The 14,540-nt window shown below is 39.5% G+C and overlaps 1 protein-coding gene across 2 annotated transcripts in view; it reads right to left on the bottom strand.

Moving 5' to 3' along the window:
* Positions 1-14,540, bottom strand: part of DOK7 (docking protein 7) — a 58,416-nt gene that overhangs the window by 22,891 nt on the left and 20,985 nt on the right. For both annotated transcript variants that reach the window (XM_088163069.1, XM_014895287.2), the window contains exon 7: positions 12,021-12,895. In XM_088163069.1, the coding sequence (XP_088019195.1) occupies positions 12,021-12,895 (875 nt within the window). The remainder of the gene's footprint in view (positions 1-12,020; positions 12,896-14,540) is intronic.

Raw genomic sequence — 14,540 nt, 5'->3', positions numbered from 1 at the left:
TCCACTCATTCTGCACCCAAGAAAACCACATAAGGCAGAGACTCCAGCAAAACTCCCATAACACTGAAAGTGAGGCTCAGATGGGCCCAAACAAGGATGAAAACAGCAGATTTGACTCCTGGACAAATAATCAGTGTGTGGTTCTCAGCTCATTCTTCTTGCTCAGCACATAACACAAACAGGAGAGACAAGGTGCTCACAGGTGAGATGCAACACCTCATCCACTCCCATGGATCAATGCATGATCCACTCTCTTTGCATTTCAAAGTTCACAAGACTGGCTGTGCCCCCACTAAGCATCTCAGTACTGCAGAAACACCTGTGGAAACCTGACCAATGGGAAGCACTGTTGTACATTTTCTCAGAACAGCACAGCCCAATAGAAACCACAGAGTTCTAGGTCAGAGCATTAACCCATTTCAAAATAGTCAAAGTCAGTACAAAAGTCCTGTGGAGCAGGAAGCTAGGAGAGGCTGAAAATAAACAAGGACCATCATTAACATATGGACCTTTGGACTCATGCTCACAAAGGGATTCAGGTGGCCTTGCTTTTGTGGTTAGCAAAGTAGCAATTTATGGAAAATGGAAAATACACAAAAGTGCATGAAGTATCCCCTTTACCCAGGTTTTCTGCTTACAACAAGATTTAAAATCCAAGCCAGCTATTCATGAAGAAAAGGGATCCCTTTTCTGCAAATAAAGAGTTCAACTACAACTCTACAGCTGCAGTGACAGTAAATAGAGAAGGACTCAAATGAAAACATTTGAAAAGCTGGAAAAGTGAAATCTCAAGATATTAGAGACAAATTAAACCTGCCCCTGTGGATTCTTAGAGATGGAGAAAGTTTGTGTTAAGCTTTAATTACCATTTGGAAACATTCATCTGGGGAAAGCCCTAAGAAAAGTCTTTTTCTTCCTCTACTTCCCCAAAGACTGTTGTTCCACAGTGTGAGTTTAGCTTCTGCTGGCACTAAAAATACACTTGTGCCTGTCTTGTAGCTGATGGAGCTATGCCAATTTACATTAGACTAGTTACTTGATTCCTTCCTTCCAGCCCATTCCACATAAAGACACAGAGAAAAGAATCCTTGTTATAACCTGTGCATCCTGTTCCACAGAGAGAGAACTAGAGTGGGCTTAATTATGGGCCTATGAAGAATAAAAATGAAAGCCTTGCAATATGATCTTCACATTCATTTTCCTCCTTTTTCAACCTCACATTTAGAGCTATAGTTAGTCAACTTCTTCCAGAAAAAATTATTAACAAGATAATCAGAGATCATCAGTAGAAAGAAATAGATGAAGGAGAAGGACAAATAAGGGAAGAAAAGCTCAAAATAGTAAAATTAAGACAAGTGTTTTTCTTTATCCCTGGCCCATCACTGAAATTATGGTTTGTCAAAAGTAATGAAACTATAATTATGCTGCACAGCTTCAAAGGATACAGATACTTAACTATGCACGGGGGCTGCTCCCAGGCTTCTTCTATATCAGAGAGCAGTGCAATAAATTATTAGGCACAATTATATCTCTATTTTTTTCCAAAGCCTCCTATAGTAGTTAGCATGTGTGTTCTGCTTGACTTTGTGTCTCCAGGAATGAGATGAATCGGCAAACTTCATGTGGAAATGTTTTCCTTGTGCTACAGGGGATTCAAGTATACAGTTACTAACCCTGATATAGATATTCTCTGTCCTTCTAATAAGCCAGATCTGGAAGAGGTTTATATTTCCTTAATATTTTCCAGGCTCAAATTTCTAGTACATCCAAAATTGCTTCCAATCAGCATTGAATTAGCAGAGGATTCCACAGAATCCAGACTACTGCAGAGGATGTGGCTAGGGGAGAGGGAATACAGCCAGAGTTCATGTCCCACTGATTCCCAGCTGTTGAAACAGTCATTTTAGTTGACTGACAGCTGGCTGCTGCACTTTATCCTGTGAATAGCCCACTATCCTCATGTGACAAGACTTGGGAGCACAAAGTCAACTTTAAAGCCCCTTTTCCATCTAAACATTGGACTTGTATGGGATTGAACTTCTGCAGAGAAAGTCCCAGGGTTTGCTTTCTTTCATCTACCCTGTTTTTGGAAAAAAACTGTGGAAAGACATAAAAGATAGCTCCAAGGAAAACATATAAGCAGAGCTTGCATGCAGTAAAGGCATTTTACTGCAGCCTAGAAGCCCTTTTATATATGACTGGTATTCACTCACCCCATCCTGGCTTTCATTTATCATATTAATCACACTTATTTTGACCTTAACATCCTCATCCCAGCCAAGGAAGTTCAGTCTAACTTTGACACACATGCACAGATTTTGTGTTGTTATATTGATGCATCAAATTTCCCTAGAGCTGAACCAGAGGGGACAGAAAAACAACAGTAGCTCCACATGACATTTTTCCCTACTCTTCTGTCCGACACTCACTGGTTGAACTGCTGGCTGAAGGAAGATAGTTTTTCAAGGCACAAAATGTTGTTACACTAGCAGGGATGGCCAGAATGCAAAGAAGCACTTCCCTCTGCAGTGTCATTTATGAATGGAACAGTTTAGGAAAAGTTTGTGTGCAACTGGTAAAAGGAGTTTTTTCACACTTTAAAAAAGAAATAACGAGGTTTCACTGTGTCACCCTGGTTTTTACATTTCAAAGCTAAGTTTAGCCATAACCAAGAGAATCCAATTGGGTCAATTGGTTACCAAAAACACTGCTCCAGAAGTTCCCTGCAGTCATCTGCTCTCACACATCTTCCTGGAGAAGAGCTCAGTTTTACCTCATCCCTGCTTGGGCAAAATGGCTTTTGATCTCATACAGGAAGTGGGGGGGGGGGGGGAGAGGGCAACTCATTGTATCCAAAAAAATTTGCAAAGTTAGATTTTATACAATGTGCCTCTCCAAAAGGATTTTAGAAAGGAATACAGTAAGAAAATATAAAACCCATATAGTTTCTTCCTCCCTCTGTTGTTACAACTTGGCTTGAAGTTCAGGTATATCCTCAAGCATGTTCTTGATACCTTGCTCCTTTCTAAATGCTAAAAAATCGCTCAGCCCTCAGGCTGATCTTCAACTGCCATGTCCTCAGTCTCAGATTTTCTGAATCAACTGAGTGTAAGGGCTCCTACATTCAAAACTTTTTTCCGGTAACTGCTGTTCTTGAAAGACACCATTCTTCAAGCTCAAATTCACATACAAAAAAAATTCTCTTGAAGTAATCTATTCAGTGCCACTGCTTTGTTTTCTTTCATTAAACAGAAAACAGTTTTCAACTATTTGTTGAAGTTATAAAAATTAGTGATAGACTTGCCACCATTTTAAAACAAAAATTGTGGAGTGGCTTCTTCACCCTGGCAGGTTGCTTTTTTCCTTTAGCAACTCTCATTAATGACTTCCTTTTCTGTCCACAGTTCTCTTAAAAGGCAAACAAACTTTCTGTCTCTCTCACTGCCATGTGGACATCATTGCGTTTAATATAATCTTCAGCACTTGGAAATAATTTTCAAGATCTAAAGTCCTGTAGAAACACCAAACAGCCTTGGGAAGCAAATACAGATATCACAGATAGAGTGAGGTAAGCTGGTCATAAGAAAACCCTAGCACAAAATCCCTGCATCAGTCCAAACCTCAAGCTTCTTACCTCTCTCCATAAAATGAGACAGCACCCAAAACATCAACTTTGCCATCACAAACTCCTGCCAGCAGCCTGTCTGCTATAGACAAGCAGCTTTATGGCATGATGGACAGGTTTTTCAAATGCATTCAACACTAAGCCAGGCAGAGCAAGAACACCAGATTTCAGCATGGATTCTTTCTGTATTCCCTGAGGTCCACAGTAGTCAATTCCACTCTTCTACTATGGGACAGGGTTTGAAATTTGTCTGTTTTATATATCAAAGACTCATTTATTTTAACTCACAAGCAGCCCCAGTCTCTAATGAAGTGAACATTTTAACTGATTTCAGTGGTATTGCTTCTAGGAGTGTCAGAGTAAAGGAGCTGAAGTCTATGCAAGACTTCTGCTGAACTCAGAGGCACATTTTGGTCAGAACTGTACAATTGCAGGAGAGGTAAATTTGACAGTCTTATTTTCCTTGTGGGCTTTTAAAGAATTCCTTCTCCTTTCTCCTCTAGTCAAGTTCTCTGGCATTTCAGCAGAAGCATTCAGAATTCTGCATAATAAAGCAATACATAAAATCCCAAGGAACTTTAAAAACAATCCATCCTGAAAACTGGTAGGCATTTTTGTATCATAATGGCTAATGTACATTTACTACCTTCTTTGCCTATGGCAAGCATTTATTCAGTTCTGAACATATAAATATATTTTAGTGATTCATTCCTCGGTTTCAGTATAATGAAACCATGGAGCAGGTTCAGTGGAGCAGGTAATAAACCATTTTCTATTCAGTAGATTTGTTGCCACATATTTTCATGCTAACAAATGCCAAAATTGCATTACCCATATGAAGATGTTGTTACCATATTATTACATTTCACAGACGTAATAGCTGGAAAAATTATTTGCTATTTATGACTAAAGTAATGCAACTTGGAATAGGGTCAAATATGACAAAGAGTAAGGATTTACCTACACCACAACACAACCAATACCTTCAGATATAATCTGATTAGAAGTAATTACAACTCATTGTAATTCTGCTGACATATTATCAGCCAGACAAAGTATTTCCATGGATATCTTGAAGTAATAAGCATATTGGGAATCTTGAATTACCAAAACCAATTCCACTCCTTTGTCTTGTTGGAGTTATGGACAAGCTTAAGCACAGTTTCTATAATGTTGTTGGAACACATTTCACCCTTCTGATTTGCATACTTCCAGTTTTAAGTGGCTCTGTCAAAAAAGGTTGGTTGGAAAGGTCACACCCCTACAGAGCATCTATTTTCAGTCCTCTCATCTACTCACAGTGAGCTGCTGTCAGCCCTCCAGACATCCCATCTAAATGATTGCTATCCTACTGACACTCGCCAGTTCCTTCTGAGCCATGCAATTACTTTGATATCACTGACTGTTAATCAAAACAAAATATTTCCTGCATAGTCTTTTTAATGTACAACATTAAAAATAGAATGCTGGCAGACAGTACAAACATTTTTCAGAAATCCAAGTCAAGGAATTAAGGTTTTTTGAAAGTAACTTTGTTTATGATCTTCCAGAAGGAAATAAACCATATGGGAATCAAACTTGGGAATCTTAATCCAGGGCTGCTACTGCAGTTACTCACTTTCTCTGAGTTCAGCTCCATGTAATCTATGCCTTCCTTACATCTTTTTATGTTTCCTTCCTCTGAAGGTGAATTTTACTTTCACCCTTTTAGAAAATGAAGATAGAAAGTGTGTGCTAACACTGTAGGATTCTGTGGAGTTTTTCCAGAAATAAATAAATTTATATTTGGAAGGAGGGTGGGGGGGAAATAGAAAGAGAAAAAAAAGCCTTCCATTTTCTCATTTTGGCCACATTCCAAGCAATCTGAAGAGTCTCCTTTACAGCTGGATCAAAACCAGAAGCCCCACAAACCCTACATTCCAAAGGGAATATTTTTTTCCAGCTTTTCTTGTCAATGACTCCTCCTTCAAAGCATTTCTTTCTCTCTCTTCAGAAAAGCTACTGCTCCCAACAGAGGAAGAAGTAGCCATTGGTATTAATATTAATAAAAGCTATTATCCAGCTTGATTGTATTTAGGGGAGGAAACCAATTTTCCCATTTGTTCATTGTGATGGGGATGGAAGGTCAATCCTGTGGTTTATCAATATCTCCAAGGCTCTCTGACAGAAAAGCAATCCAGCAACACTTGTGTTTGGTACAGAAGAATGAATTCTGCTGAGTTACTTGTCTGCATTCCCTCTTGTAAGGAAAGATGCTCTCTTCTCTTGACATTGTTATCATTCCACTTACCAGTGCTTCTGTGGCAGGCACTTCTTTCCCCATTACACACCACAGGCTGTCTGTTCCCCTTAGTGCCAGATCCCTAGAAGTGCCAACTCTTATTATTCCAAATTTAGATTAAAACCCTAATTCTTTGCACAAAAGTTGTGAGGATTCTTTCATGACAGATGGAGAGTACCTTGAGTATAGTTTTTAGATAAAAGATAAGGTAACCTCCTGCAAGTCAGATATGCACTGCACTGGTAGGGTTGGCATGTCTCGTGTTACTGTGACATCTCAAATCCAAATCCTTACCCCTTAACCTCTTCTATGCACACCTTTGGAAGAGCTGTATCACTTATATGAGCTCTTACCACCAACAGCAATGGAAAAGGAAGCTGGGTCTCTTCTCGAGCACTTGAGAGTGAAGCCTGCTGCCAAGAACAATTACAATAATGTACAAGTTAACTGGGGAACTGGAAAGGAAAAAAAATTCTTCCTTTCCTGCAAGCTGACATTAAGCAATATCTCTACACAGTGCATAAGCAGACCTGGATGGGAGATGAGATCAAGAGACTAGAGATCATCTCTACAATATCCTTGGGCTCCTGGCCAAAACTACAAAGAGGAAAACAAAACAAATGTAGCTCTAAGCCTGACACTACATCCACCTGTTTTCTGCCCCTTTTCTCTCTCATCTTCAGCTGGAGAACATACTTTTGCTCATCTTTGATCTGCACAGCACTGGGTGCATAACCAGCTCCAAAAATGACTGCATTTCATTGTCAAGGACAGCAATGATCATGGGTTTCTTCTATTTCAGAAAGATGGTGTGGGAAAATTGGTGGGCTTTATGATTTTGAATCTCTGAAAAGTCTGAAGAATAGCACTGTTTTATTGTAAAAATTTCAGAGCCTTTTACAATAATGGTAATGTACGTAAAATTCCAGGTGGCCAAATCATTGTCCAGGGCAGACTCATTCAGTGGTGACACGTGCTGGGAGATCCACATCACTACTGGTTCATGTATCACAGCCAGAACTCATATAAAAGCAACTGGACTTAAATCTTGAAAGAAAAGAGCACAAAAGCAAGTTTTCTAATTCATGCAAAACGTCAGCAAGACCCAGATACAGAAACCTCACAAACACATCGTTCAGGTCAATAATGACAATTGACTTCCAGGTTCCTCTGAGATGTAAACTGTTCCTGTTATAGTTCTGACAGTGTGTTGCCTAACTGCCCAGAGCACTGATTAGAGCAGAAATACAAGCAGAAACAATGCTGTAGATGACAAATGCATCCTTCTTTGCTGAGAATTTAGACAGCTTGTAGCTTTTTTAAAGGTGGGAGGAAGCATAAAATGTTACAGCACCACACATCAATACTGTAAAAAAAAAGTCTTTGAAAAGAGATGTAAAAGATGTGCAATTACAAATAATCATGTTCCTACACTCTCAGAGAAAGCATGGAAATAAACACAGTACAAGATAAACACATAAGGTTCTCAGTCTCCTGGGGAAAGAGGTAATGACTCCCAACCAAAAAAATGATAGCTAAATTAAGGTTGTAGATAACAGTACATTGTGATTTCTTTAGTATCTGTTTTAGTACTACATTAGAAAAGTACTTGATTAAAAGCCAAAAAAAATTAAAACATTCTCAGTTACACAGATATGGCCATGTAGTCATGCAGCTGCCATTTCTCAGATTTCACCAGGCAAGTTAACACCTTACAGGCCTTCTCTTTCACCACTTTCAAAAGCAGCATCTACAATGAAAGGAGAAATATCAGCTAACCCTAGGGTTCAGGGGTTTGTGCAGGATTTGGAAGAATAAGGTATATTCCTGACCCAGTGACAGCCTTCTCATGATCCTAGTGAAATTAGTCCAGGCAAGACAGCAAGAGACCAGAGTGTAGGATGCTCTAGAGTTCAAGCTCCTTCTCTGCCCGAAGTCACATCAGCTGTGCTTCTTCCTAGGCTTAGTCTTTCTCCCTGGTCTACAATGCAGAAGGAACACACAGATATTCACAGTTTCTCTAGAACACAGACACTCTGCACTCACCCAAGGCTGCAGGTGATTAACCAGCTCTGAAAGGGGGACATGGTGCTGCACAATCACAGTAGTAAAGAGCCTGCTCAAGGATGACATGCACATGCCTTCCTGTGGAGTTGTAATGCAAAACAAAGCTGTTTCTACAAGACAGACTAAAAGAGTTAAATATCCTATCACCTAGCCAAACCAACTCCTCACTTAAACTGAGATCCACGTACCCCCAAGGCAGGGGCCAGTCCTCCCTGTATTGTGTAGGGAAGGGTTCTCAGCCCCTCAGAGCTCTGGATCCTGCTGCCGGACAAAACCCCGTTTATCCATCAAGACCACAACATTTCTGTATTTCCACTTACTACAGATATGCTGGGAGATTCAAAGTTTGAGGCACAGAATCACTGTGGTAGCAGGAATTATACAAGCATCTCACACATAATTTGGGGACATCGGCTCCTAATTTGGCAACATACTGTCCCCAATGAGGCCTTGGTATTTTATTAAAATCATCAACTTAAATAGGTGGCTGAATACCAATAGAGATTGATGACAACAGCCACACACAAACTGACAATTTCTTTCCCCCTCTATCATGGCAAGTTAATTACAAAAGCTGTACTCGTGACTATATTTCTACATAAATAAGAACTCCCACTGACATAAATATGAGTTTAGCACGAGCTAGATATATATAAATGTAATTTCTACTAATAGGAACGTTTGGAGCTGTCAACAGGGATTTGAGTATAACACTAAGTACCATGAAGAGACAGCCATAAATACTCCTTATTGATTCAACTTGTAAGAAGAAGAAGGTCAGGGGACAAAAAGCAAAGCAAAACAAAACGCAGAACTTGTCAGATGGAAAAGGACAAAACCAGTTGGAAAATAATTTTATTTTTCAGACTTCTAAGAAAATTTACAAACAATGGTGGTGTAAAAAAAAAAAGGAGCACCCTATAAAAAAAGTTGACATTTCTCAAACTATAGCATCAAAGGAAGTTACAGAGCAACAAGCATACAAGGAAATTCTATTCATCAAATTAGTATTAGTTAAGTAGTTAAAAACGTAATAAGTAAAGTCTAATAATAAATCTCTACAGCTTACTCAGAAATTGTAACAATCAATTCTGAGCTTAAATTATACTTACAATAGACAATGAATTCACCTCTGCAATCATCTACAGCACTGAAATCAATTAGGTCAAATTACATAGCAAAGGCACACCTTGGAAATCTGTAAAGGACATCTTGAGCACAGCACAATTACGTACAACAGAAAGCAAATCACCCTGCATGCTTGCTTCTTAGTCCCCAGTGTCTAATATGAAATACCATATACAAATAATAGAAGCAATATTTAGTAACTCTTTTCATGCTGGTTCTGTTTTTCATGCAGAGTGACAGAAAGGCTTCCTTGCCCTGTTTTCTGTTTGAGCCCTGGCACTTTCCCAGGGTCTGCTTTCCCTGTTTTCATCATCATCTTTGTCATTAGAGGAGCAGGTGGTTCTTAGCAAGTCAATCCCAGTCAGGAACCCTACCATGCCCTCCACATAAGCACATCTTCATCTGCAACCTCTCTCCAACTCTTCATGTGCTGAACTCCAACATGCGCACGCAACTCGCCCAAACCTAACCTCCACTTGCCCAAGTTTATGTACAGGGCACACAACAAAGAAATGCTTATAGCCCTAATTAGTGCTGCAGACTTTCCTCTACTCGGGTCACTTTAAATAGTAGGCATTTAAAAGCCATTAACACAATTTAATTAACAGCTTAACTCAAAATTGCAAAGGAACTCCAAACACCAGCACATTAAAGCTTTTTGAACACAAATTTATATAAACACAAAAACCTGGTGTTTTCATCAATCCATAAATCAACTCTTTCTGGCCCTAACTTAAATATATTTTGTTCAAAGTAGAAGGAGTAATAATAATTTTTTAGTTACAGCCAATGGATTTGTGCTTTCACTGTACTCATCAGGAGAAACGCCAAAGACAGCGTCCATTAAATACAGCTAAAATAACTCATTCTTGACAGTTCAAGAGAGTGCATCAAAGGGTTATTTTTTTTTCAAAAGCAAAAACAAACCTATGAATCATTCAATTAAATGAGACTTCTTTCGTGACTGCTTATAAATGGGTTCTTGAAAAAAAATAGCAGACGTGCATATCTCATGCTAAAACAAAAGTTAGTACGAAGGTTGCAGTGTTTACCACTGAAATTTTTTAAGTATAGACAATATCTGAAATTCTTGCCAATTTCTCTTATTAGGGCAGCTAGAAACACCGTTAAACTTGACAGTACTTTGCAATAAAAGATGTGGGTATTTATGTCATTAGGGTCAACAGGCAGTTGTGGAGACATAATTCAGCTGTTACTGATTTTGAAGACATCCAATGAAATACTCACTTTCAGCTTCCCATCTTCCACAGATATCCAGGGTAAGATCTGATAAATTTACATCTAAACCAACAATTCCAATCACCCAGAAATATTTGGACCATGTGAGCTAATTGTACCTGAATTACTTCTTTCCTCTCTGACTATAACAAAGCCACCTTTGAACTTTCTAATCCCAAAGCAGAGCCCTTCCAAAAAATCAGTCTTGGTCATTTTCCCCAAATTCTCCCTAACTACAGAGAGCAGCTGCTGGAAGCCAAGAGCAAACACATACATGGCTGTGCACCCCACTGCCTGGCCACATTTCCAGAATTGGGCTAGAGTGCTTGTGAGGGCCTGTGGTGCAGGTGGCTGGCAAGGAAGGCCTTGGAAGATCAATGATCCTACTGACCACAGCCTTAGAAAACTTGTCCCACAAGTGCCTCCCTACCTGCCAAGTGCTGCAGGCACATGACACAGTAACATCCAAGGTGCTGTGACAGAGCTGTGCAAGTGTCCCAGCCAGAGAGAGCTTTCTAGTTTGCAAATATGTGAAGGTACTTGATACAAATGCATGAAACACCTCATGAGAAGAAAACAATCCCTCAAATTTATAACCTTTTAATTTTTCTTTCATCACCTACTAGGCATTCAAGCCCTTTTCATAGCAGCAGTTTATGTAATCTCACATTTAATTAAATGCACACACTTCAATGGCAGTGTTTAATTCCTCATGCTGAAGTCTCTCTTGCTGAATCCTTGCTTCACACATTCCCTAAATTAAGCATTCCCTCTAACCTTCCTCCTGCCTTTGAACAGCTCACTAATACAAGCAGCTTTACCTTCTTCTAGTTTAGCAAATACATTCACAAAAAAAGAAAAAAATGTTCTTCTCCAGCATGGATAAAATCAGATACATTTTCCTGCAATGTACAATTAATGTATAAAGCTTATTGCCATAAAAAGACAAGAATGTAGCAGATACAAAAAGAATTTGTAAGAACATCAAAGTCTTAGTAACAGATACTGGCAAATGTGTTCGGAAAGGCAGGTGAACTTCCCTAGTTTAGGTATTAAATCTTTATATGACTGTGATCAAAAATAAATTTTCCTGCAAATAAACTGTCCTGTCTGTAGACTGCTAGTGAGTTTTTGTGTACCTGCTCTAAAGCACCTGTCACTGGTCAATCACATTACTGGACTGCAATGCTGACTTGACTACCTTGTATTTCCCCAGTGAGAAACAGGTCTAACCTGGCTTCTTGTGAAAGGCATGTTCAAATTAGAGTAACAAAGAAAAGAAAAACAGCAATAAAATAAAAGTATGCACTCACATCCTCTTAAGAGCAACACATATTATTTGACTTCCCTTCTTTCTTTGTAAATACCAGCAGCAAGACAGGTCAGTGTCCAGTGCCTGCAAGACTTTTCTCTTTCACTTACATGTACCCAAAGCCAAAATTGGCTGATCTAAAAGTAATAATTGTGGTCGATATTGTTCAGTGTTTCCTTGACTAGGCACAGATTTTCAGGAAACCATGTGCTAAGCCTCTCCATTTCAGCATAAACAACAGAAAGTTATTACTTGCTCAGAGTATAAAGGAAACAACATTACTTATGACCTACAACTTATGATAACTTTATATTAATCATGCTATATTAACTAAGTTCGTTAGCATCCGCTCAGTGTTAGGTATTTACCTTTAGTCCACCACAGATTGGACAAGATGAAAAAAGAGCTCTTGTCATCCCAAGGTGGGGGCTACATGTGTCACAGGGGTCAGCTGAGGCCCCACCAGGTGGTGACAACTCACTACTTTTGGAGTCTGACACCTGTCCTTGTGGTTTGGTGTCTGACCACCTTGAAACAAAATCCACATATGTCTCATCACTTGAGTCCTTGCTGCTTTCTGTGAGTAAGGATGAAGGCCTCCCTCTGTGCTGGCTGTGCTCAGGTCCCCTCCGTGCCTCCAAGTGTGGTCGTAGCAGTTTGGGGTCACTGGCAGTTTGAGCAGGCAGGGCCTGGTCCTTGGGTAGTGTGGAATCTGCACTCTTCAGCTGCACTTCTTTAGGAGCTGCCTGTAACACACTCCTGGGTATATCATAAACATGTCTGAGAGAGCTGGGAACCTGATACTCTGATCCCACACCTCTCTGGGATTCACTGTGAGGACAAGTACATAGACTCTGATCTGAAGGAAAGTTCAATGGCAAGCTTAGCAAGGATCCAAACTCATCACCATGGCAAATGTCTAAGCTCCCAGCATAGGAAGAGAAGCTCCCAGAGTAGGAAGAGTGACTACCAGTAGCTATTCCACTGTCAGAAGAACTCTGACGACCTATTTCCTGCAGATGTCTGGACTGGAGGGGCTTCGGAGGGGGTTTAGTGGTGCCACGTGCCCCTTCTGGAAGGGTCTTTTCTTCTCCCAGGTGAATGCCCTTTGCAGCTGCCAGTCCATGGCTCTCCTGAGAGGTGCTGGCTGAAGATTGCTCAGGCCACACTGTCAGCCTGCTCCCAACGCTGACATCCGAGTGGCTGGTATCCGAAGATGAGCTTGAAATACTCCTATCATCTCCTAGAAAAGAAGGAAACACATCAACCTACGTTTAAAGCACAATCAACAGACTCAAGCACGGCAAGTATGTACAAACAGGAAGGGCCCTGAGATTCCATCTGCTTTTTGTAAGTGGAACTGCCTTCAGAAAGACAGAATTCCTGCAATAACTCACAAGCTCATGGGAAAAATAAAATGCAATGGTATGTTACCTTGCCATAACCCTACCACACTGTGGAACATATTACATTCAAGGCTAAATTTTTAGTTTATGCACCAAGTTCTCCCCTTTTCAAACATATTTTACTTTCATACTGTTGCCCTGGTGTTTTTGGCCTTCTGATGTTGACATATTCTTGTTACACTTTTTCACACTCTTTCTGGTAAACAGAATTGTTTTGCATTCCTCTTGGAAGAAGCGAGCATTGATTGACATTGTGAGGAACCAGTGGAGTCGAAAGGTCTCATCATCACTGTCCGATCCATGCTCATTGTTAGATTTCCTTAAATAGCCATATAATGTAAATAAAGGGGTCTTTTGCTGCTTGACCAATTTGGAGTCAGGTGTGTGTGTGTCTCTCTCTCTGTGTGCATCACAACGACCACATCATACAGTTAATTGGGTTGCTGTACCAAAATACAATCATACATCACTGCAGAAATAAAAATTAAAAAAATACTGTTATAAAAACGTTTACATATCCATATACAAAAATATCTTCTGTGATTCATTTATACCTATATTGCAAGATTTTTTTCCTCAATTATAGTTGCAAGAAAGGCATTGTAAAAGGTAATTACTGCCATCAAAGACAGAATATGAATGAAAAAAAATTAAACATTGGCATGAAAGGGCACAAGGACAAAACACAAACATCACACAAGCAAACAAATACAAAACCACTTTTTTGTAGCACCCACAGAGTCCACAGTGTTATTTTCTTCTTTCTTAATAAAACCAATGTGAAAACAAAGAAACAAAGGCAGAAACTGTTTATGAAGTTGGGGAGTGATTTCTGACCAAAGAAACTGAATTAAAAACAAAAACAAAAAATGTAAAAAAATTTTAAAAAAATTTTAAAAAAACCACACATGCTTATCTATCAAGTCTCATTTTTTTCTATCCATTCAGTTAAACTTAGTTATGTGCTAATTAAGAAAAACCTCAGGAAGTCTCACTGGAATTCAGTCACAAACCACATTACCTAGCAGTGTCTAGGCCAAAGCAGCCATGGACATGTATATAAGCATATAATTAAGCTCCTGAGGATCTCCACAGGGACACTTTTTAGGCTTGTAGGCTTTAGAGTCAAGAGCAAAGCAGATGTTTAGATGATCTAACTTCTACTAAACAGGTCAAATGGCAGCTCAGGGCACAGGCCCTTTTACAAATCCAGTGCTAGGCACCAATTCTATTTTGATACACTAACAACTCCAGAAAAGGCATGTACAGATAGCAGAGGAAAGCACAGGAGTCCTATGTTTTACTGCAAAAATCTGCTTTAAGCCTGATGTGTGAACCCTACAAGTGAGTCCATCTCACAGGCTGCACTGACTAAGGTAATTAAGCAGATACCAGATTTGATGCAGACAGTTCTTTTTAAGTTTTATATGCAAAAATTCAGTAGGACTCAGCATCCTAAATGGTCTTCCTGGGTTAACAGTG

Source organism: Sturnus vulgaris, chromosome 4 (assembly GCF_052056855.1).
Source record: "Sturnus vulgaris isolate bStuVul1 chromosome 4, bStuVul1.hap1, whole genome shotgun sequence".
NCBI classification, from domain to species: domain Eukaryota; kingdom Metazoa; phylum Chordata; class Aves; order Passeriformes; family Sturnidae; genus Sturnus; species Sturnus vulgaris.
The sequence above is the reverse complement of the archived record's forward strand: the minus strand, read 5'-3'. Positions and strand labels throughout refer to the sequence as shown.